Source organism: Carassius carassius, chromosome 49 (genome assembly GCF_963082965.1).
Source record: "Carassius carassius chromosome 49, fCarCar2.1, whole genome shotgun sequence".
NCBI classification, from domain to species: Eukaryota; Metazoa; Chordata; class Actinopteri; order Cypriniformes; family Cyprinidae; genus Carassius; species Carassius carassius.
In genome coordinates, this window is record NC_081803.1 from 18,539,945 (window position 1) to 18,566,327 (window position 26,383).

Genomic DNA, 26,383 nt, shown 5'->3' on the forward strand with positions numbered 1-26,383 from the left:
TAATTACTTATTATATTTGGTTGGTACTGACTTAATTCGAGAGTTGAAAACAACAAAAAAGAAAAAAATAATAATAAGACAGAACTCAGCACAAATCATACATTTTAGATGTCAACGACAGTGTCCCGTAGGCTACTGGCGTTTCTTGTCAAGTTTGACATGTATTTATGTACTGTGGTATTTATTTAATGAAATACATAGTTCTGACTCTAAATTCTAAGTTGATAAACGCTCAGGAAGTTGTAAACAAGATAAATATATTGCACATGCGTCACCGCATATTCGCGAATTCCACTGACAACCACAAACATATTAACTGTTTTTTTTCACCTGATTAATGATACATTATAAATGTAAACATTTTTAAAACTTTTTAAAACCATAGCCGCAGTTTTATAACAGCAAGGGGCTTCATAAAAGTCACAGTAACTCTCGTCTCTCTTGTTTCATGGACTCTTTCGAATGGCATTTCGTGTTCTTCTCTCACACTTCACTGTGCATTTACTGTATTCTCTCTAGTAAGTTTATGAACTACCACAACCTTTTCAGTTTTGTGTAAACGCGACCTAAAGTTACTGAGTCGCGTGACTCTTCTCCGCCCCCTGCACTCAAAGTCAGTGAGCAGCGCGCGCGTCTCATTCTACCTGCTGAACTCGCGCTGCTCACAGCATGGCTAAATCTCAGTCGAGACGCTGCTGCTTCTGCATACTCGCTTTAGTGTGCCTTGTTGTAATTATCTGCCTTTGCATCATTTTAACCACCAAACCGAGATGCGCGTTCACGCACGGCGCTGTTTCCGCGGACTCTGCCAGGTGCTCCAACATCGGCAGGTAAGAAGACATACGCGTTATGCTAATTAATATCTGAACCACAAGCATGGGAAATATTATATTGAAGTAACACTGACTTTCAGTTCTGTACAACACAGCTGTATTACAAGTTAAGAGAGTAAAACTGCATGTCAATAAAATAGTGTAATATAAAGACCTAATGTTATAAGTATTTCAAACAGTAATTAACAATAAACAACTTAACAACGTAGATAGACGATAAATTCAAGAGATTAGATAATGCAGCGTTGCACAGATGGTGATGCACTTGAGTTTGGATACATTTGTACTGATAGATCTTATAGATTTAGAATAACTATAATTATGAAGTGATATAATTATGACATGACAATTACCAAAAAGGAGAATGTAAAATGAGTCTGTCCAGACTATAAAATAGTGGTTGACATTTGATCATTAACATTCTGTGTTAAATATTTTCTGCAACCATTTAAACCCTCTGAGTGATGCTGTACCATATGCAAGATCTTTTGTTCTGAGCACTGATTAAACTAACAAGAGCCATGGCACTATGGCAGCCAAGACCTCCTGCCAGTCAAAACTGGATCAACCAGCTTCACAGAGCCCTGTGGAGAAGTCATGCTCTTAGAATGGCACAATTTTTGTCCCACGTCCATGTTTCCTGCAATTTGTGCCAAACATACAGAGCATTTCCTTGTTCACTGTGTGAAGTCTTTTTTGACCGTATTCCAAGAACTTGGCTTTGGTGTTCCATCTGTGATCACAATTTAACCTGCTCTAAAAAGATACAGAGAGAAGTTTGTCTATCCTGGATAGAGGACGCATTGTCCTCTTCTGGATTAATGTCATGAGATGCTTGGAACTCATTTGACAATTTTTGTTTCAAATAAATAACATCTGAATTTGAAAGAAGTAAAGAAAATTCAGTTTCCACAGACACCCTCGTTAGGCACAAACACTGCCTGTCACATCAATATCCCAAAGAGGTTGTTTCTAAAAGAGCTTTTTTTCATGTCTGGCATGATTTTAATGCTGATTACATAAGGCGTGCACAGTCGTTGACGGAGCTCAATTAAAGCTGTTCATCTGTATTCAGCCCCTACAGGGATCAAGTAAATACTTTTGCTTGCTCATGCAGACCATGGCAAGCTTTTTACTTGCTTTGCCAGTTTATAAGGTGCTTTCTTTAGATGTTTTATTGTACTATTTTTTATCTACTTTCATTAGCAGTTACTACATTTAACAATTTCGGGTCAAAAATTAATCTGAACTTCTAGCATTAAGTCAATGTGACTTACAATAAAGGACCATAAGCAATTTGTCAGAGAGCCAACAATATGTATAGTGAAAGTGAAAGTGAAGTGACATTCAGCCAAGTATGGTGACCCATACTCGGAATTTGTGCTCTGCGTTTAACCCATCCGAAATGCACACACACAGAGCAGTGAACACACACACACACACTGTGAGCACACACCCGGAGCAGTGGGCAGCCATTTATGCTGCGGCGCCCGGGGAGCAGTTGGGGGTTCGATGCCTTGCTCAAGGGCACCTAAGTCGTGGTACTGAGGGTGGAGAGAGAACTGTACATGCACTCCCCCCACCCACAATTCCTGCCGGCCCGGGACTCAAACTCACTCACTCACTCAACTCTCTAACCATTAGGCCACGACTTCCCAAACAATGGTAGAGTAGAGTAGAGTATACAATGGTAGAGTAGAGGTGTAATGCAGAAAAGAATATATGATAAAAAACGTGTTTTATTTTATTTTTTTACTTGTGGAAGAGGTTGTGATAGTGACAGTAAATCAGGGGTGCGTTTCCCAAAAGCATCGTTAGCCAATTATGGTCGCAAGTTCCATCATTACCAACAACAATCTGGAGTTTCTTAAAGCAAAGTTTAAAAGCTCTTGGGCACATAAGCAAGCTATCATGCTGTACAATTCCAGCTTATTGGACCAGTGAGGAACAGGGAGGTTCTGGAACAACAAGACTCCTCTTGTGCAGACCATAACTGGCATTTGTAGGAATGACGTTTGCTTTCCGTATGTTCTCTTTTCTCTCTAGGGCAGATGATTTAAGTATTAAAGGGAAATTTGTTATTTCTTTTATATGGGAATTTCCTTTCTTGCCTTTTTTGTTGTTTTGTTGCTGCTGTATAACATTACCACTTTAACACTGTAACACTGATCTGATCTTTAATCTCAGCTTTCAAATTTAACAACACTGAATTGATGTCTTCTTAACCGCTTTGTTGACTTCAAAAATGCACATACCGTCACAATCTGATAATATGGTTTAAAGGATCATTTATTATCATGAATATGAGTATACATCATTATTTGATTGATGGCCATTGTTGTATCACTTAACACTGATATGAAGACTGTAGTATTCTAAAAGAAGTATTCTTATGTTTCACCCGTTTGATTTGTTGCATCACTGCCTTTGAAATATCTCACATTTCCTTTTATCAGTTCAGGACATCCTGTAACATGATTGAGATCATCCTTTGCGGTGTATTACCCTATTATCCCAAAATATTTGCTGCGTGTAGAGACACAAAAAAACCCTATAGTGCTTAAAATACAAGAGGTTACTGATAACTGAAACACTGATCTTGGAAAAAGCTAGATTTTTCAGGATCCAGCGCAATTGTGCATGTGTGTGTGTGTGTCTGTGTGAATGAAGGCTGGAGCTCCTCAAGGTTCATTGAGAAGTATCACTTTCTCCTCTGGCTCAGACTTGCCTCAAGATCCTCATTTTTCATATTGACGCAAACACAAAGAAACAATGATTTATTCACAGCAAATGTGTTCGTGAATTTGTCACATACCCCCAAAACCCTATGTATAATGTTGTTTAAAAAAAAAAAAAAACAACACTTGAATGAATTCATTAATTCATTCAACTTTATTTCCAGACTCAAGGTACATTAGCAAAAACACAGAATACACTCTTAAAAATGAATGTGCTTCACGATACCATATACTGTACATCAAATGTTTAATTAAAGCCAGAAAATATTGTACTATTGCCTTACAGAATAGAGCATGTGCACTGCTCCACCTTGGTGTTTGTTTTTTTTTTTTAGCAAGATCCTCATACAATCATTGAGACCTGAAACTTACATAGTCTCTCTTTTTTCTAACTTAACCCACAAGGGAGCAGTATAAAAATATGTACAATATGCTCTAAAAGGTTTAGCTTTACCTTTATCAGAACAGATATAAAGTTTTCTCCCCTATATATTTGCTTGAGCATATAACATACGATGTTGCCTAATACATATCATCATCATCGTCATCATCATCATCATCATCACTCATTTCATTGTTAATTATATGGCCCAAATATTTCATCTCGGTACATACATTTAATACTTGCGCTGATAAATAGGAATCTGGGAAATTAAAATGTCTATGTTTTTTTGGTTCTGCATATCACGGCACCACTCTTTTTAGTGCTATATTGCACACCATATCTAATCTCATAATCAGAGCAGATATTTAGCAGCTGTAGAAATATCATCAGCATACCTATAGTGATTGACTATGGTATAACCAAGAATACATCCAGTCTTACAGTCAATAACAACAAAAACAGTCTCACAATTTATTCATATTGACATTAAAAAGGGCTGGTGAAAGTAGACCTCCTTGCCGCACTCCATTACTTACTCTAAATTAATCTTTACGCACAATTACTACACTTTATATGCATACTTCGATTAGTGTACCATCAATATGTAAAAATTCTAAACATACTATTGAATATGCCCCTTTGTCTTAGTTTACTGAACAACTTTATCAAATTAAATTATTAACTACTGTGCATCAGTCCCTATCCCCTATGCTGTCACTGACTGGCAGGCCAGGGCATTTATATAACCTGCATATACAGTTCAAGTGCATTCAGCGGCAGCAGCCTGCTCCATCATAGATTCACCAGATCTGGAGGCAGCTGTGTTTTCCCTCAATGCTCTCACTTTGTGTGGCTCATAATATCAACCCACAACAGAGCCTTCAGATCACAGCTCCGGTCTGTACTTCTCCGTCACATTATTGAGCGCTCACTTTAAATGAACTGTAGGCCTATCTATTGTTCATAGTGTCAGTCAAGCTTTTCTTTAACCTGCTGTTTCTCCCTTGTAGGCATTTAAATGCTCACACAGTGAATCCAAACCATACCCTCCTTTATAACTTGTGTCTAGTCACCTCTCCACATTGAACACTGCTATCAATGATCGCATTAGCGTGTGTAGATCTTCGGTGTCTTAGCGGGTGTCTTCTGTTCACAGGGACATATTGCTTGAGGGGGGCTCAGCGGTGGACGCAGCCATCGCAGCTCTGCTCTGCACTAGTTTGGTCAACCCACAGAGCATGGGCTTGGGTGGAGGTGCCATCTTTACCGTTATGGACAAAACTGGTACGTATATGCATTGTAGTTGCATTAAAAAACACTATACAAGTAAATGGAAATATGAATACTATCGTTTTTTTGTGTTGTCTTGTGATTGAAGTGATTTCATTCGAATTTCGAACTAACATATCTATTCTCCCCTTTACATGAGCAATTCAGAACACGTCATTCACTTTATTTTGACTATGAATTTTAACTTTTCAAGTGTAATCCAGTACAGCTATATAAGTTCTAGAGGTTTTGCGGAAAGCTAGACTTACCTGTTAGTTTACTGTTTAAACAGTTTTCTTTATAGAGACAAAGAAAAATATACATGATGTAAATAACGAGGATAGATAATAACACTGTTTTGGAAAATAAAATCTGCATAAACCAAATGGTTTAGGGAGTCCTCTTTTTTCAAGGCAAAGTGAAAATCATCAGCTCAAGAGAAACAGTCCCAAAAGATGTCCAAGCAGATCTGCTGAATAGGTGTCCGAAAACCACTCCATTAGCTCCAGGTAAAGTTCTTTCACATGAAAGCAGGTTCAATTATTCATTAGCCTCTCATTTAGACAGGAAGTAAAAATCACCCAAAAGTGCATCCAAATGTTACATCATGTAATCAATCTAATGTCATTCCAACCCCAAATTATTTTCTTTCTTCCATTAAAAACTGGTGACTTTTATTTTTTTTGCAGTTTAACTATATAAATCACCATTCCATTTTCTTGGTATGAAAAACAAGCTTGGAAATTCTGCTTTTCAGTTTCACGGAAGAAGGAAAATAATAAGTTGCATGTGTAAACAATGACACATATTTTTGGATTAAACATGTCATTTGGAAATACACTATAGAAAGTACAATGGAACATTGTGCGTAGAAATGGGGAATTCTGTCTTAAGGGGAATTATGTACCTAAGTGGACTTGTTTTGCTTGTTTCTAATTCTTAATCTACTTCCTGGACAGTTAAAATGTCATTTTGACTGATGATAGTCACTATTGCCAAACATTTTTACCCAGAATGCCAGAGCTAAATTCTGCTGTTGACAAATTTTGTGTAGTTTTCTTACTGTTCACATGCTGTCCATGCACAAAATTGCAACTTTTTTCTTACTAGACAAAATAGATTATTTTTTCCCCCAAAAGCTATTGTTTATGTAATTTGGAAAAGGACGAAACTCACTATGTTTTTCTTTGTAATGCAATAACTGACAACAAAATAAAAAAAAATTGTAAACTGGAAATAATCTGATTTGGCAGTGTACAGTTTTTCTTTAAAGGGCTTTTCTTATTTTTGTTTCAGACCAGTATGACTCAATTTGATTTTCCTTATTGTTCATAATTAATAGTGTATTAGATTGATGCCTAACCATAATATTAAACATTGGCCCATAACCGACTAGCAACAAAAATGCAAATTTTGCACTGGCAAACTTAATTTAGAGCTTCAGAAAAATACAAAATCAAGTTTAAATTTATTTTCCAAAAAATGTTACTCCTACAATATAATTTGTTAATGCATTTATTTAATAAAAAAATCCAGTAAAAACAGTATTATAGTGAAATGTTATTACAGTAAAACATTTTGTATTTATTTTATTCCTGTGATGCAAATCAGAATTTTCCAAAATGACTGACTGTTTTATGTTTTATCTGTCCATGCGCCTCACAGGAAGTCACTGGATAGGTGTACCAGGAGAACTCCGTGGCTACGAAAGGGCTCATCAGTTGTATGGAAAGCTGCCCTGGGCCAAACTATTTGAGCCCTCTATCAAGCTGGCCCGAGAGGGCTTTCCCATGCCATCCTACCTCGCTTATTTCTTGCAGAACAAATTAATCAAAATGCTGATTAATGGCACTGAACTCAGGTAATGTATCTTCTCCAAACAAACACATACACACTACCGTGTACATTACTGTTTGTTATGACTGTCATCTCAATGCAATCGTTTATTTAAGGGCACAAGTATGATGAACTTTGACGCGCATTCCTGACAATCAATGTCAAAGAAGTAGGTTATGACTTCGCTGCAGGCAAACTGCAGGAAATATAAGACCTCTTTTATTGTTGTGTAATAAGAAACTTTCTGCTGCATGAATCAAAGTAGCATTGAGACTGTCTCTAGATTTCTATTAAATACCATTTGTGTTTATTTTAAATCATAATTTGCTGAATGACACTGTAACTCACTATGTGTTTGGACAATTTTACTGTATTTTTGCTCAGATTAATTCAACTCTGGTGAGCATTAGAGGTTTATTTCAAAAACATTATTATATAAACATATATAAATTAGATAAATAATAAATATTATATAAACATATATCTCAGTGTTTAAATCGAAACATTTTTTGTATTTAAATATTTTTATTTTATTTCTTGATTTAATAAATGTTAAATTTATTGATGTATTTTTTCACTATTATTATTTTAGGGTGAAATATGACCCAGACATGTTCTTGGCCAGTTTCATCACATTGTGTTTCACCTGGCTGCATGTTACTTGAGTTGCTTTCTGTCATGGTTTTATATATTTTTTTTTTTAGTGAACTGTTTTACACAAACATGACAGCTCATCAACCAAGGGACACCCTCAAGTTCCCTCAGCTGGCAGAAACCATGGAAACTATCGCCACAGAAGGGGCCGATGCCTTTTACACTGGAAAAATCGCCAAGGACTTAATCCAGGATGTACAACATAGAAGTACTGTTTGTATATAAATGGCAGTCGCTGTAATCAGAACAGATGTAGTACTTCTGAAATACACCGTCTTTTGGCAGGTGTTCTTGTTTACACACAGTTCACCTTTGGTTTTTCCAGATGGAGTGTTATCGTTAGAAGATCTGAGCACTTGTCGGGTCAGAGTCAGTGACGCGTGGTCAGTTCAACTTGGGCAATACAAGATGCACTTCCCTCCTCCACCGGCAGGGGGAGCGATACTCAGCTTTATCCTCAAACTAATGCATGGTAGGAATAGATCACAAAAGAAAGAACAACTATGTCAGCTATACTGAATCAGTTCTTACTTATAAATATTAAACCTCCCTTTGTTTTTCTCAGGGTTTGGGCTTTCTCCAGCCTCCAACCAAGGAGACCAGAAAACCCTGACTTTGCATCGGTTCCTTGAGGCGGTTAAGTTTGCCAATGGACAAAAGCACAACTTCAAAGACCCCAAGTTTGACTCTACAGATGTATGGATACAACTTCATTTAACATATTGTGGTACTTGTGGTACTTAAATCAAAATGACATGATTTTCCGTCTGGAACATTCCTTTAAAAACATTAACACAACAGCAGAGTTTCTCATGTGCTTCGTTTTGTTATATTTGCTATTTTTGGCAGTAGTAAGCATAATATCTCTAGACATCAATTGTAGGGTTTGAGTAAATACTATTAAAGGCCGGATGTTATTTCTCATGAAGGCCACACAAATTCAAGCAATATTTGTTAACGAAGCATGCATATGAAAATATTAGATTTAATTTAGCAACGTTCTAAATAATTCCACTCCTGGCAAATGATGACCAGACTAAACTGAATACATTTGTCTGGGAAGATATTATACTTGATTTAATCATGTTTTTCTTGTGCTCCGTGAACTCAGATGGAGTACATCAAAAATGAGAAGTTCATTAAGCATATCAAGGCTTTGATCACTGACGGCTCCACACACAACGCCTCTTACTACAACATCACACCGTCAGTCGACAGCTTTGGCACCACGCATGTTTCAGTGATGGCAGCAGATGGCAGTGCAGTGTCAGTCACCAGCACCATCAACCACATGTGAGACACATTTACAACATATGCTCAGCAGAGTAACAAATCCTACAATCCAAAATTGAAAGGGATAGTATTTGAATGTGTGTGTGTGTGTGTGTGTGTGTGTGTGTGTGTTCTTGTTTTTGTGACAATCAGGACACAACTCTCTATAATGACGTGGGTATGACACAGGTATTACAAGGAGAGGGTGACTTATGAAGACATAACCCATGTCCCCATTTTTCAAAAAGCTTATAAACCATACAGAATTAGTTTTTTGAGAAAGTAAAAATGCACAAAGATTCCTGTGAGGGTTAGGTTTAGGGGTAGGGTTGGTGAAGGGCGATAGAATATACAGTTTCTACAATATAAAATCCATTACGCCTATGGGATGTCCCCACATACACAAAACGTATGTGTGTGTGTGTGTGTGTGTGTGTGTGTGTGTGTGTGTGTGTGTGTGTGTGTGTGTGTGTGTGTGTGTGTGTGAAACAAACGTGTGTGTGTGTGTGTGAATTTTGTTGAGATTTATAAAAACTTATAATTTTATATCTTCTGTCTTCAGGTTTGGGTCAACTGTTTACTCTCCTAAAACTGGTATCATCCTCAACAACGAGCTAGTTGACTTCTGCGGCCGAGCAGTTTCTGTCACACCAGGTGAAGATCCTTCTCCAAATATATCTTTTTAGATTTTGCATGTTTTGAAACGTCTTGTCACCTTATTGTCTGTTTTTTTCTCTCCAGGCGAGCAGCCTCCCTCCTCCATGGCTCCTACCATCCTGCAGTCCCAGGAGAAGACTCTGGTGATTGGTGGATCAGGAGGAAGTTACATCACCACAGCTATGGCCCTTGTGAGTCAAACTCAACTTGAAATTAAACAAGTTATTAGTTATATCAATGTTCTGCCTATGTTTGTGAACTACACAGCTCACAAAAATACATCTACTGCATCTACTTCAGTATTCATCTGCTGATTTAGTTATTGTAGTAACTGTTGAAATTATTTTATTTTCCAACTATTTTATAAGTCTAAAACGGTTTGGTTTTGAAATCTTTTATTAAAATAATAATTTGCTCCACCTCTTCTCATTGAATATCCCGGTTCTCCAATAAAATACTCAGAATCCAGTCAGTATTGACTTTAAAATCATATTTTTGTTTAGGCGATTACATATACAGTATCTTTCAGTAAAAAAAAGTTACTTTAAAGTTTTCTGATACTCTATAAATATTTCATATGTGTACTAAAATGATTGCCTGTGGTCGTCAACATCATCCCACAGAACAGTACAGAAATATCCTGTTGAAAAGAACCTAATTTAGTTTAATTATTTTATTTACATTTTAATCAAAACATTTTCATCATCTATTTTAATCATCTATTTCAACTATTATTTTGATTGAATTTAAATTTCCAACATAATGTCCATTTTCACTTTTTATAGCATATCCATGTAATTACTCTCTATAAAAAGTTTTTGTAATCTTTTATCGAAATATAATAACTTGCTCTACCTCTTCTCCTTGAGTATCCAGTTTCACCCTGAAAAAGTGTCAATATTGACTATAAAAAAATATATTTTAAAAGCAATTTCAGGAATTTTCCAATAATTTTTTTTTTTATATTAGCATAAAAATTGTCACCCATTTACAGTGTATAAACTATGCATTAAAAATGATTGTCTGGGGTAGTGTTGTCACGATACCAAAATTATTGTTTCGATACCGATACCTAGTCAAGAATTGCGATTTCGATACTTTTTCGATACTTTTCCTGAAAAGGGAAAATACACTCTCAAATATCATTGATGTGCTTTATTTTAAAACCGGGACAACATTCTAATCATATAACACACTAATAAATGAACATATGAACAGCAGATATATTAAACAATGTTTCTGAACTCAGAAGATTAAATGTGCTCGCTCATGCAGCCTAGTTATACACAGGTCGGTTTTTTTCCAACCCGCGGGTCCCACTTTTATGAAATAATTTGGCCCGCCCCAGCCCGCAAATAAAGTAAAATTTCTTTACCCGCCCCGACCCGCGCATCGGGGACATCACGGAAGATACGTTGCTACTAGACTCATATTTCTTGTTCACTGAAGTTCCTCCCTCCACAGCAGCGCGCGAGCTCGGCGCTATTACCAGCGCATGCGCAGCTCGTGAACTGCTCTGTGAACGGTTTCATCCTGTCAAAGAGTTACTCAAGATGTGACGGAGCATGTGATTTGTTGAATGTAGTGAATCCATACGCCCTTCACTGAATGAGATCGAGAGATCTTCTCATTTGTGAACGAGCTGAATGAACTGATACATCTCGTTTATGAACGAAATTAATGAGTATACAGGGTCAGTGAGCCAAGCATGTAAATCTCGATCAGCAATCAGCAGATACAAAGCGCAGTTATAGGTGCTGTGCAGATACGCTCGTTTTCATAATTAGCATACAGAACATAAGTCCACATTTAATCCCCTTGGTCAGACAGTTCATATATAATATTCACATAATGTGAATATTATATATGAACTGTCTGACCAAACAATTAAAATGTTAATTATGCAAGAAAACCTCGTGCTTTGTTCATCTGAACAACTTATTTAAACTATTTAATGCAATTTTACACACATTTTAGTAAAGCCAAATCAGTTTAGTAAAGCCAATAATGCAGCCATCTCGCTGTAGTGCTTTTTTGCTGCTTGCGTGAGGAGAAAACACACAGACGTCCATAGGGAGGCACTGGAAGCGTGCGTTGCACACACCAACATGAAATACGTCTCTTACTAATCTGGAACGCAGTCATTTTTTGAAGTACTAATAAATTTAGGAATCGTGACGATTTTAATTTCCGAGAATCGCGATACTTTTGAAGTATCGGTGCACCGTGCATCACTAGTCTGGGGTGGTCGACAGAATGCCACAGACGCAGTACATAGATATTCTGCTGCAAAGAACCAAATTTAGTTTAAATGTATTCGAATTTGTAACAAAACTGTTTAATTAAACATACAATTTTCTGCATTAAAAACGATTGTCTGTGGTATTCGTCAACATGCCACAGATGCAGTACAGAGATATCCAGCTGAAAATAACAAATCTTCTTTCTTTTCCTGTTTTTTTTTCTATTTCAGTCTATTATGAACCACTTGTGGTTTGGGATGAACCTTAACAAATCTATCACTGAAAAAATAGTATTTGTGAGCTCCAGCAACAATGTCCTTTTTGAGAATGGATACATCAAAGTAAGTCCTTTGGAATGTAGACCCACTCTAACATTATGATGTCACCATGAATCACAGTCCCATAATTGCATGTTGTTAGTTTGGCTGAACTGATTGTAATTGCTCTTACTTTCTCTTGAAATGCCCCTGGTCACTGGTTATAATCATCATTTTATGAAACAGTTAATCAAATTGACTTGTAAGTAGTAACATTTGGTTCTTTTATTCTTCTCAGTCAGCTATCGAGGCAATGAAAGCAATAGGACACAATGTGACGGAAAAAAACATTTACCCATTTTTTAATGTGGTCAACGGTATCTCGAAAGAAGGCCAGTGCATCAGTGCCGTATCTGACGCCAGGAAGCACGGCGAGACAGCGGGATACTGACCCTGTGTCTGTTTGTGCTGTCAGCTGTTAGAGATTGGTGTGGTGATTCATCAGGCCCAGGAGGAAGTGAGGGTGGAAACAAAGGGTCAGCACTCCCTTTCAGCGACACCTGTAGACACCATAAATTCAAACACAGGGTGATTTGCGCAATGGTGTGCATTTATCAGTCAATTTCCATTTTTGGACTCTTACAAACAAGAGTTACAGAAAGATTTGAGTACATGTAAATATGTTTTTTGTGTCAGGGAGACCGGGGCTTGCATCTCAAAAACACAGGGATTTATTCAGGAAAGAGTCAACTAAATAATGAAGGTAGATCATACATCTCTATTTTAAAAAAATAAATCCCTAAAAGGTTGAGTTGGAATAGTTTGCAAGAGCTATTAGAAACACAACAGAGTCAGCACATGTATTTTCTTGTTTCGTGATTGGTGTGAATGATGACATTTAATATTCCAGATAACATCTGTAGTCTCATTTAAACACTTGTTAGCCACTGCCTTTTTCAAGACAAGTTCAAGTTTTAAAAAAAATCACAAGTGCCCTTTAAGTGAATTTCGTATCCTCATAGAAAAAAAATAGTAATTATATATATATATATAAAAAAAAAAAAACAGACTTCAAGACAATAGAACTGGAAGTTCTATAATGTGTTTTAAACCTTGTTTTGTAGCCTATAAAAATACATCATCCCAACAGCACTTTGTATGTTTGCCAGAATATTAGCATGATATTTTTCTATATGATACTTTTAACCTTTTTGCTGATCATATTTTTGTTTGGTGGGGGGTGGGGTGACTGTTGTTATTTTGTTTGTGTGTGTGTGTGTGTGTGTGTGTGTGTGTGTGTGTGTGTGTGTGTGTGTGTGTGTGTGTGACTTTTTAAAAAAATTATGGACTGTATTTTTTTCTGGCCAGTAATTATGGAATTGTTAATTAGCTTTTTTGTAGCCAAATCCATGTGCAAAAACTGTCAGCAAACACATTTTCAGGTTTAGTACAAAGAAGCACTTAACATCATCCAGCACTGTTTCCTATAAGAAAAAGTAACTTGAGGTCAGTGTTTTTTTAATGCACAAATATATTACTGAATCTATTCCATTTTTAAAGTTGTTAATGTAAATGTTGTTTTATTAAAAAAATCGAAATGTGAATGTCAACAAACTAAATGAGACACTGCAATCATGAAATTACTTTAGCAATTATTGTTTTACTTGTTTATGTTTTCTACTTTTCGTATGCTCTTTTTATATTTTCCATAACTGTATTTTTATAAACAACGTTTTTTAATAGCATACGTTGGTTGAACTTAAATCAGAAATATTTTCTACTTTTCAACTATTTTATATAGTTTACTGGAGCTGTTGACGTTGATATTCAGCATATTCACCATGTCCCATGATGCACCAGAGGACTACAGAATATGACATATTAACTGAAAAAGTGTATTTTTCACTTCGTACGTCACAATAAATAATTTCTAATGTCTTTGAAATTAGTCTTTTATTTGACTTTTATTCTCAAAGAAAATGGTTGATGTTTCAGCTTTACCCCCTCGCTCTCGCTGTCCAGGCACAGAGAAGTTATAGTCCACAAAGCGTAATGTGATTAAATTCAGTTGTAGGTGTGTTCTTAGTGAGCTGAATGCAAACGGCTTTCCCTCGGAGGGAATAGATATTCATTATTAAAGCATGCAAATTATCCTCATTCATGCAACTCCCACTATGAGGCAGGAGGCACACTGAGGGAAGAATTTCTCTTGTTCTCGATACTCGAGTTAATCACGAATCATAATTCTTACCTCATTTTTGTTGTTTCTTGCTCAAAACAGTCACAAACGTAGTTTTTCTTCAGCATTTTCCATCCTCTGTGAAATAGAGCATCACAGTCCCGCCCACAGGCGGTGCCGGAAGTAAAAATTCAATACAATTTCTGCATTGACATTTGGGAAATAAGCCATAAAAACGTAACCATACATGGTAGACTTAAAACCAGCTATGGCTGTACTAAGCGATAGTATATGCTCATATAAACGCCAAAAGTTCATGGGGCACTAAACTTGTTTTGAGATAAATGCCTTTTATTCGCGATGTCTTGGATAAGTACTTCGTTACCCACAATCCTGAACAATCCCACAATCCCACAGTGATGCATCTGATTGGTGGAACTCGTGTAACTGTCTGGTTAAACCCCGCGAAGGTCCATGAAGACTGAAGATCATTAATAAAAAAATTAAATAAAATAAAAACCTGTTGCGTTTTTGCACGGTAGACTTATCAGTGCAGTCATGTGCTCCTTGGCTGCCATGATGGCTTTTTTCAAGGAGGAAAACAAGTGTTCAAATGGGTGAAAACCACCTTAGATAGGGTCATGTAACGTTAGTTGAGTGTAGCGTGTCCGAGGGTCAGCTTGTGGGTTTTGTAAGGGCCAGCATGAGGGACAAGACCTACAAAGTTTTGGTGAGTTTTGCAGGGAGGTTGGTAATGTTAGTTAGCATTATCGTCCACTTTAGCTAGGCTACTGTAGCCTTCATACGGTATGAGTCATATCAAGCATTTTATGATGCCACTGTCAAAACAATATTTAACCTAGGCATACCTTTTTGTCCATTTAATGAACATTTGTGAAATGGCAACGACATGTGTTGACTACTGAGCGGTGATTGCAGTCAGGTACAAAGCACTGCACCATGTTGCTGACATTATCGTTAACCGCTTTCAAACACGACCGTCGTCAGATTTGGAAGTCGCTCAAAACTCTCGTTCGCGGTTGTGGCTTCAGTCGAATTCAGTGAGGCGCGGTGGTTTATGGGATGAGTAGTTCCTTCGCTCGAAATGAAAATATGTACACAGTCTTGTACCTTTGACTTTTTTCTCTTACTTTTTTCACTCTAAATTATATGTTGTATGCTTATGAGTTCAGCCGTAGCTGGTTATACTCAGACATGCTCTAAAACTCTTTAGATACGGATTTTTCCGAAAGTCAATGGGAGAAATGAATGGGAAATTTACTTCCGGCACCAAAGCTCTCTCAGGCTGTGGGTGGGACTGTGATGCTCTATAACGGTACGTGTCCACACTGGTGCGAAAAACTCCTGCTTGAAACGCTCTATGGACAACGTTGCCGCTTTGGGGGCGTCTACAAAATGTATTTACAGCAAGTGCAGCGAGTCGATGATTTTTAGTACACTCGCGGACAACAAATTCAGCTACCCCAACATACACGCACCCTTTCAACTAAAAAGATGCAAACTTTAATTTCATAGTTTCAAGTGTTTAATATATTTTAATTATTCCAGCCAGTCTAGCAATAGTAGCCCAGTCAGAAAAAGAGGCTGTGAGGAATTTTAGAAAAGTGCTTCAATGTATTGCAGCTGAAGAGACATCTTTATTTAAATAAATAAATACATGTTGTAAGACCTTTATACAGTGACTGCTATTGAAAAGACTGTAAATATACCCACCACAGCCATGTTTTAATTGATGCTAAATGAAATACAGCGTTTAATCTTACTAAGGTCTTTGAAAGTACACAAATGGCTTTTAGTAACTAATTTAAAAAATAGTAATATATAACAATGGGACATAAGTGCAATAATTTATTCCCCAAGTTTTCCCAAAACTAGTTCAGCACTTGGGTCGCTGTATGTTAATATGCTCAGGTGACATCACAACTAGTTTGATAATGTTAAGGTGTGGTTAGCCTTATTCGAATTGGCACAATATAGGGTGAAAAATTTATTGACATTGATTTCATAACAGGTTGAAGAAAGCTACTTGGTTTGAAAGTGACTTGTGAACTGTGAGCTTCATGCATACTAATTACACTGTTGATATCAATAATAGACAATGGATCTTTTTTTGGTTACATTTAGACTGAGGTGAATAACATTTACTCAATATTATTTGCCATAACCTTGCAATTTGTTGACTGGATGTGAATGCAGTGGACACCAGCTGTCCTCAACTGCCATAAAATCATTAGCAGACCAGTGTCTGAACCTACAGTCTGGGGCTGTAAAGTCTCAAGCTGTTCCACCTCAAAAATTAGACTAAAAGTCTGGGCTGTACTCTGGGCTAAATGGTGGTGCCGTTTTAGCAACGGGTGCCATGTGACAGGGCTTTATTGTCAGCCCCTAGGGAGGACCAGGAACAGTGAAAGAGCCTGACCTTTTCCTAGCAGCACGAACCCAACAGCTCTCAAAGCCACCTGACGGAAAGAAACACCCCCGAAAAGCACAAGACAAAGCTAAAGTATTGGCAAATGAAGAATCAGGGACTCAAAACATGTCCGTGTACTTGTGCAGAGTTTGCTCTATGAAAACATGATCTAAACAGACTTCACAACATGACCTTTAATAACAGCTATAAGCCGCTATAATAATGATAAGCTTTGAACTTCTGTTTAAAGTGCAAATCAGCTTTCCTTTCTGGAGCACAGAGGCTGAAAAATCCCGCGTCTGGCATCACAACTGTGAGTTATTGAAATAAATGGGTCACACAGGCCACAAAAATTTAGACATTTTGGCATTTGATGGCTGTAAACAAGAAAAAGCTTACCAATTTATGTGTTTTTATCGGTTTGACCAAGGTATTAAGGGATTATCAGTAATTTTCATAATTCATTTTGCTAGTTCAGTTTCGATAATACAGTAACAATTAATAATAAATCGCTAATTGTTAGCCAAATAACGACATTGTTTTATACAGTGTATATTTTTTAGACTTGAATAATTCCTTGAATAATGTTGGAGAGCAAATTGTTTCAGGTCCTACTGACTTCCATTGTATGGGGAAAAAAATACTATAGAAGCTAAGGGGACCTGAAACTGTTCTGTTACCAACATTCTTCAAAATATCTTCTTTTGTGTTCCACAGAAGAATGAATCCATAGAGGTTTGGAGTGACAGAACTGTTATTTTGGGTTGACTCAACCTTTAATCTAATAAACTGAACATACATTCTATCACTTACTTTCTACAGTTTAGTACAAGTTTAGATGTCTAATTAATGCCTGTTTATGTGATTTTTCTCTGTCCCCTACAACTTTAGTATTAATGATGCTGCTTGATGTTAGGCCGGTGCACATACTCGTGGGACATTAAAACGAGCATTTCAACTCTTGTTCACACTTCAGCTCTTATAAGAAGCTTGATTAAAACTTCCTCCCCTGAGATGCTCCTGCTAAGTCTTGAAAAAAAATGATCTTGCCAGGATTTAAATCTCAGTATGGACAGTATTAATTCTAGAAAGTTCATAATCGGCATCACAACATGGTTATTTGCAGGAATAAATACCACCTAGCTGTAACATGATATGTAAAGATTTTAATTAACTGATGCCATTGGATGAAACATCCGAAAAATGATGTTGTGTTTCCACCTTGAGTGTACCTGAATTTGTTTTATTCTTCTTTAACTGAATATGGAGTGTGCTGAGATCAACATTGCTAGGATCTCTGATGGAGGCACTTGGTTGTTTCAGAGCAGCATGAGGAGAAAGTGTCCTCAGGGTCTTGAAAGTATCATCTTCATTGCCTCCAGCTGGACCGGAGACTCGGATCGCTGAGTCTGATGTCAGCACCCAGCTGCATATCCTCCCTTACAGAGGTCTGACTCAGTGCTGAGGCCAGCACTGTACCGCACCATGGCCTGAACCACTGCGCCCATGGACTTCAACACCTCTATTACATGGTTCTTTGCAGCAAGACCCTCCAAAATGGCCTGTGGGTTGATAGTGAGTGGGTTGTGCTTAGCTGAAACCACATGTGTATTCAGAATAACCAAAGAAAATATCAAGAAAATATCCGGGTGATGTTTCACACCAACATTTAAAAGAAACTGTGGTCACCATAATTGAATTTTAGAGCAAAATGTGACCGTAGATAAGTGGTTGCCACATGTACAGTTTATCTATCTCTGTCGCAGATGAGGGATTAAAATGTGATAAATGCAGCGAAATAGTTAGGCTGACAGAGAAGATTTCAGAATTAGAGACACGCATCCAAACTTTAATTGAGGACAGTAAGAATGTTAGGGCTCTAGATACGGCTTTGGATGCGTCTAGCTCAGGGATTCCTGTACATTGTCCGGTTCCGGCAACAGAGCCCCTGCAGCAGGGCAACTGGGTGACAGTGAGGCAGCGTAGTCGTGGGTCAAAACACCGCTCTTCTGTACTGATCAAAACATTATACAGGTTCTCCCCACTCAGTGATGCACCCACTGAGAAACCTGATGAAAGTGCTCTAGTTATTGGTGATTCTATTGTACGGAACGTGAATATAGAGACACCAGCCACCATAGTCAAATGTTTACCGGGAGCCAGAGCGCCTGACATCTTGGCAAATTTAAAAATGCTGGCTAATGCTAAATGTAAATACAGTAAGATTGTTATTCATGCCGGCGCTAATGATGTTCGACTTCGCCAGTCGGAGATCACTAAAAATAACCTTAAAGAGGTGTGTGAACTTGCAAGCACGATGTCAGACACTGTAATATGCTCTGGTCCCCTCCCTGCTTACCGTGGTGACGAGATGCATAGCAGATTGTCATCACTCAATGGCTGGATGTCTAAGTGGTGCCCACAGAATAACATAGGTTTCATAGACAATTGGACGAGCTTTTGGGGCAGACCTGGCCTGTTGAAAAGAGATGGTATTCATCCCTCCTGGGGTGGCGCCACTCTTCTCTCTAGAAATATGGCAGATAGTCTTAGTGTTTATACTTGACTAACTGGGGCCCAGGTCAGGAAGAAGACAGACTGGCTAAACCGACCATCTGCTAGCTGCTTCACGTCACAGAGGTCAGCTAATTCTCAGCACATAGGCCGTGTTTCCACCGAAATTACCCGGAACATTTGTACCAGGAACTTTTTTTCCCAGGAACTTTTATCCCCCCAGACCTGTTGCTTTCTGCGTTTCCACCGCGGTGTAAAGTACCGGGAAGATTAGGCAAATAGACTGGTGACGTAGGTCTGCGCGCGTTTCTCAATACAAAGTACGCTGATTTTGGATGTGCATCCTCCTCGGTAGTTCAGACTTTGTGCATTCGTCTCGGGAGTGTGATGTCCGCGACGACGCAAGTCCAGTAAATCTGCAAACAGCAGCGTACTTCATAACTTCAGTCAGCTGACCATGGCTACTGCAATTTTCCTCTCTGTATATTTACAATAAAACGAAATAGGATATCAAATACCACTGCCTCCTTTCGTTTTCATTTTAACATTATAACAGCTGCAGAAATGTACTTAGTTCAGGGATATGTGTATATACAGCCATTACAATGAAACAAAATATTATATAAATTTGCCTTTTTTATTTTCATTTTAACATATAGATAAATTGAATACAGACCAAAGAAAACCTGTTAGATTTACCCCGCAGCTGAATTATATTTTATGTTTAACCACTAAAGAGACATCAGAGCCAGCGGCACATATCAGAAGGTCTAGACGAGGTGAGGCTGCTTCTCGGCGGATAGATGATCACTGAGCTCCCGCTGATTGCGTGGAGCTGACCGTCTCTGAGATCGGCGATACACATTTTTAAATAGGCGCTGTCTTTATAAATAAACCACAGATTTGAGTTTTAAACAACTACATTCTCGCCTGAAATACTTTTAAAATTAAATTTCATTACACAATATCAGTAATATTTTGAAAATGTTGATCCGAATAAATGGTGGTTGAACTCAACCAATGCTGCGTGAACTCAACCAATCAGCATGTTTAGCGCCCAAGTCCCGCCCCCGAAAGTTCCGGAACTTTGAAAAAGTACCACCTCGCCAGCAGGGACTTTCTGAGGGGCATTTTTTACCCAGAACTTTATTTAGTTCCTGGTTCCTGCGGTGGAAGCACACAGAGTACCAGGCCAAAGTCCCTAGTTCCTGGGTAAAGTTCCTGCGTTGGAACCGCGGCAATAGAGACTCTTTCACCTAGATATCACACTATAGAGACTGTGTGTGTTCCCCGAACTAGAAAATACAAAAAACGTCCAAACCAAGTTAAGATTATCAATTTAATTGAGGTTCAACAAATAAAAAACAGATGCAATATGGAAAAACAAATGATAAAGCTTGGCTTATTGAATATCAGATCCCTTTCTACGAAAACACTTTTTGTAAATAATATGATCACTGATCATAATATAGATGTGCTCTGTTTGACAGAAACCTGGCTAAAACCTGATGATTACATTATTTTAAATGAGTCCACCCCCCAAGATTACTGTTATAAACATGAGCCGCGTCTAAAAGGCAAAGGGGGAGGTGTTGCTTCAATTTATAACAACGTTTTCAGGATTTCTCAGAGGGCAGGCTTCAAGTATAACTCGTTTGAAGTAATGGTGCTTCATATAACATTATCCAGAGAAACAAGATGTTAATGATATGAATTAACAAATGTTAATGATAAATCCCCTGTTATGTTTGTACTGGCTACTGTATACAGGCCACCAGGGCACCATACAGACTTTATTAAAGAGTGATTTTACATCCGAGTTAGTTCTGGCTGCAGATAAAGTTTTAATAGTTGGTGATTTTAATATACATGTTGATACTGAAAAAGATGCATTGGGATCAGCATTTATAGACATTCTGAACTCTATTGGGGTTAGACAACACGTTTCAGGACCTACTCATTGTCGAAATCATACTCTAGATTTAATACTGTCACATGGAATTGATGTTGATAGTATTGAAATCATGCAGCCAAGTGATGATATCTCAGATCATTATTTAGTTTTGCGCAAACTTCATATAGCCAAAATTGTAAATTCTACTTCTTATTACAAGTATGGTAGAACCACCACTTCTACCACAAAAGACTGCTTTTTAAGTTATCTTCCTGATGAATCCAAATTCCTTAGCATATCCAAAACCTCAGAACAACTTGATGATGTAACAAAAACTATGGGCTCTCTCTTTTCTAGCACTTTAAATACAATTTCCTCTTTACTGTCACAGTGTCTGGGTTGTGTTCCCTGGGTATCCACTAGGTGTCCTCAGTTCCCACGGTGTTTATCATATTATCACTTCCTGTCTCCTTATTTGGTCACCTTCCTCCTTGTTTAGTTAATTGATTGTTCCCCACCTGTCTCCTGTTTCCCCATTATCCTTTTGTGTATTTATACCTGGTCTGTCTGAGTCTTTGTCACGGAGTCCGTGTTTTATGATTGATACTTCCCAGAGTCTGCTCTTCCCATGTGTTCTTGTTTCTATGTGTTTGGATTTTCTGGTTTTGACCCTGCCTGGACTGTTTACCCCTTTGGATTTGCCCTTGTAATAAATCTCACACCTGCAATTGGATCTCTCCTGTGTTTCTTGTATCACCGTACGAGACAGAACGACTCAGTCATGCCTAGATCCAGCGGTGTGGGATTTCGAATCTGTTCCCCAGCCACCATGGAGGAACGGAGGGGGAGACTCCGAAACTTAACCACCCTTCGTCAAAGGGGGAGTGAGGTGGGTGGTCTGGCACAATTGTTTTGGACCATGGCAGTCGGATTAGGGTATAATGACGCAGCAATGAAAGACTTATTTAATGATTGCCTGGATGACCCTTTGCCTCAATGGGAGATGAAGGGGTTGGAGATCCTGGACTTTTGGGGGTTTACCCATTACCTGCGCCATCGTGCTCAGTGGGATGCAGCAACCACACCTGAGTCTCCAGACAAGATGGCCGCCAGCCCAGCGCCACAGCACAAAATGGCCGCCAGCCCAGAGCCACAGCACAAGATGGCCGCCAGCTCAGAGCCACAGCACAAGATGGCCACCAGCCCAGCGCCACAGCACAAGATGGCCAGCAGCTTAGAGCCACAGCACAAGATGGCCGCCAGCCCAGCGCCACAGCACAAGATGGCCGACTCAACGCCTGAGTCTCCAGACAAGGTGCCACCGACTCGCCATCATAGAGGGCGGAGGAGGAGGAGACAGGCGTCTACCGTTCCTCAAGGTCCGGAGAACGTTCCCGAGCGGGCCGCTGCCATCCAGGAGGACGTTCCCGAGCGGACCGCTGCCATCCAGGAGGACGTTTCCGAGCGGGCCGCTGCCGTCCAGGAGGACGTTCCCGAGCAGGCCGTCGTCGTCCCCGAGGCAGTTACCAATGCTGTTCCGGAGGCCGAGGCGGTGCCCAATGCCGTTCCCGAGGCGGTGCCCGAGGCCGTTCCCGAGGCGGTGCCCGATGCCGTTCCCGAGGCCGTTCCCGAGGCAGTGCCCGATGCCGTTCCCGAGGCGGTGCCCAATGCCGTTCCCGAGGCCGTTCCCGAGGCGGTGCCCGATGCGGTGCCCGATGCCGTTCCCGAGGCCGTTCCCGAGGCCGAGGCGGTGCCCGATGCCGTTCCCGAGGCCGAGGCGGTGCCCGATGCCGTTCCCGAGGCCGAGGCGGTGCCCGATGCCGTTCCGGAGGCCGATGGCGTTCCGGAGGCCGAGGCGGTGCCCAAGGTCGCTCCCGATGCGGCGCCCGAGGCCGCTCCCAAGGCCGTTACTGAGGCAGTGCCCGAAACCGTTCCATAGGCGGTGCCCGAAGCCGAGGCGTCTCACGTCTCCACAGGCAGTCCAAGGTCAAGTCAGGTGCCCATTGACTTTCCAGAGTTGAGTCAGTTCCCGGTTGACCCTCCAGAGTCGAGTCAGGTGTTCATGGACCCTCCTGAGTCAGGGTTAGTCACCGTCGACCATCTAGAGTCAGGGCTAGTTCCTGTTGACCTTCCAGAGTCGAGTCAGGTTTCAGTGAACTCTCCAGAGTCGAGTCAAGTTCCTGTTGACCTTCCAGTGTCGAGTCAGGTGACTGTTGAATTTTCAGAGTTGAGTGGGGTTCCGGTTGACCTTCCAGAGGCTAGTCAGGTGCTTGTGGACCCTCCAGATTCAGGGTTAGGCACCGTTGGGCTTCCAGAGTCACCGATGACCCTCCAGAGTCAGGGCCAGTCACCGCTGACCTTCCAGAGTCAGGGCTAGTCACTGATGACCTTCCAGAGCCAGGGCTAGGTACCATGGACTTTCCAGAGACAAGGCTACTCATCGGGACCTTTCTGAGTCAGGTCAAGACACTGGGTGGCCTTCTGCTCCGCCCTGTTGGACTCCGGCATCGACCACGAGGACGTGGTGGTCATCTGCTCCGCCCTGGGGGGCTTCCGCTCTGACCACACGGACATGGTGGTCTTCTGCTCCGCCCTGGGGGGTGCTTGCCCTGACTACACGGTTGTGGTGGTCTTCCGCTCCGCCCTGGAGGACGCTGGCGTTGACCACAAGGGTGTGGTGGTCTTCTGCTCCGCCCTGGGGGGCTTCATATTGTTGTTTTTTCCTTTTGTTTTTGTGTTAATTTCTGTCCCTGTTCCTTTCTGTTAGTCTGGCCCTCCGTCCCTCCCCCTTAACCTCCTCCGGTCCTCCTCCCTCCTGGTCTTCCTGTTTTGTGTTACATTCTGATGCCTGTTCCTCATGTTTTTCTTTTCTGGCCCTCCGTCCCTCCCCCTGAGCCTCCACCTGTCCGCCTCCCTCCTGGTCTCTGTTCTGTCTATCGTGGAGTGTCTGGAAGCCGCTCCGTAGAGGGGGGTTCTGTCACAGTGTCTGGGTTGTGTTCCCTGGGTATCCACTAGGTGTCCTCAGTTCCCACCGTGTTTATCATATTATCACTTCCTGTCTCCTTATTTGGTCACCTTCCTCCTTGTTTAGTTAATTGTTTGTTCCCCACCTGTCTCCTGTTTCCCCATTATCCTGTTGTGTATTTATACCTGGTCTGTCTGAGTCTTTGTCACGGAGTCCTTGTTGTATGATTGATACTTCCCAGAGTCTGCTCTTCCCATGTGTTCTTGTTTCTATGTGTTTGGATTTTCTGGTTTTGACCCTGCCTGGACTGTTTACCCCTTTGGATTTGCCCTTGTAATAAATCTCACACCTGCAATTGGATCTCTCCTGTGTTTCTTGTATCACCGTACGTGACATTTACGCTTAAGGAAGGTTAAGGAAAACAGTTTGACACCATGGTATAATGAGCATACTCGCACCCTAAAGAGAGCAGCCCGAAAAATGGAGCACAGCTGGAGGAAAACAAAACTAGAGGCATTTCGTATTGCTTGGCGGGAAAGTAACCTATCCTAACAAAAAAAAAACTGCTAGATCCGATTACTTTTCTTCTCTTTTAGAAGAAAACAAACATAACCCCAGGTATTTATTCAATACAGTGGCTAAATTAATGAAAAATAAAGCCTCAACAAGTGTTGACATTTCCCAACACCACAGCAGTAATGACTTTATGAACTACTTTACTTCTAAAATCGATACTATTAGAGATAAAATTGCAACCATTCAGCCGTCAGCTACAGTATCGCATTAGACAGTGCACTATAGACCCCCTGAGGAACAGCTCCACTCATTCTCTACTATAGGAGAGGAAGAATTGTATAAACTTGTTAAATCATCTAAACCAACAACATGTATGTTAGACCCTATACCATCTAAGCTCCTAAAAGAGGTGCTTCCAGAAGTCATAGATTCTCTTCTGACTACTATAAATTCCTCATTGTCATTAGGATATGTCCCCAAAACCTTCAAACTGGCTGTTATTAAGCCTCTCATCAAAAAACCACAACTTGACCCCAAAGAACTAGTTAATTATAGACCAATCTCGAATCTCCCTTTTCTGTCCAAGATACTAGAAAAGGTGGTATCCTCACAATTATATTCCTTCTTATAGAAAAATGGTATATGTGAGGATTTCCAGTCAGGATTTAGACCGTATCATAGTACTGAGACTGCTCTCCTTAGAGTTACAAATGATCTGCTCTTATCATCTGATCGTGGGTGTATCTCTCTATTAGTTTTATTGGATTTTAGTGCTGCGTTTGACACAATTGACCACAATATTCTTTTGCATAGACTTGAACACTTTGTTGGCATTAATGGAAGTGCATTAGCATGGTTTAAATCGTCCTTATATGACCGCCATCAGTTCGTAGCAGTGAATGAAGATGTATCATATCGATCCCAAGTGCAGTATGGAGTTCCTCAAGGCTCAGTTCTAGGGCCGCTACTCTTCACGGTTTATATGTTACCCTTGGGAGATCTCATCAGGAAACATGGTGTTAGCTTTCACTGTTATGCTGATGATACTCAGCTCTATATTTCTTCGCGGCCCGGTGAAACACACCAATTTGAAAAACTAATGGAATGCATAGTCGATATAAAAAACTGGATGACGAGTAATTTCTTACTGCTAAATTCTGAAAAAACAGAGTTGTTAATTATAGGACCTAAAAACTCTGCTTGTAATAACCTAGAACACTGTCTAAGACTTGATGGTTGCTCTGTCAATTCTTCGTCATCAGTTAGGAATCTAGGTGTGCTATTTGATCACAATCTTTCCTTAGAAAGCCACGTTTCTAGCATTTGTAAAACTGCATTTTTCCATCTCAAAAATATATCAAAATTACGGCCTATGCTCTCAATGTCAAATGCAGAAATATTAATCCATGCATTTATGACCTCAAGGTTAGATTATTGTAATGCTTTATTGGGTGGTTGTTCTACACACTTAGTAAACAAACTACAGCTAGTCCAAAATGCAGCAGCAAGAGTTCTTACTAGAACCAGGAAGTATGACCATATTAGCCCGGTCCTGTCAACACTGCACTGGCTCCCTATCAAACATCGTATAGATTTTAAAATATTGCTTATTACTTATAAAGCCCTGAATGGTTTAGCACCTCAGTATTTGAATGAGCTCCTTTTACATTATAATCCTCTACGTCCGCTACATTCTCAAAACTCAGGCAATTTGATAATACCTAGAATATCAAAATCAAC

The 26,383-nt window shown here is 39.8% G+C and overlaps 1 protein-coding gene across 1 annotated transcript; it reads left to right on the forward strand.

Annotated features, from left to right (window-relative positions):
* The first annotated feature begins 623 nt into the window (after positions 1-623).
* Positions 624-12,847, forward strand: LOC132132597 (glutathione hydrolase 5 proenzyme-like). The gene is made up of 12 exons (XM_059545031.1): positions 624-830; positions 5,113-5,240; positions 5,639-5,734; positions 6,891-7,086; positions 7,766-7,923; positions 8,041-8,187; positions 8,281-8,411; positions 8,827-9,008; positions 9,550-9,641; positions 9,729-9,835; positions 12,118-12,228; positions 12,443-12,847. The coding sequence occupies exons 1-12, from the start codon at positions 670-672 to the stop codon at positions 12,593-12,595; spliced, it is 1,662 nt and encodes a 553-aa protein (XP_059401014.1). The 5' UTR covers positions 624-669; the 3' UTR covers positions 12,596-12,847.
* Positions 12,848-26,383: the final 13,536 nt, after the last annotated feature.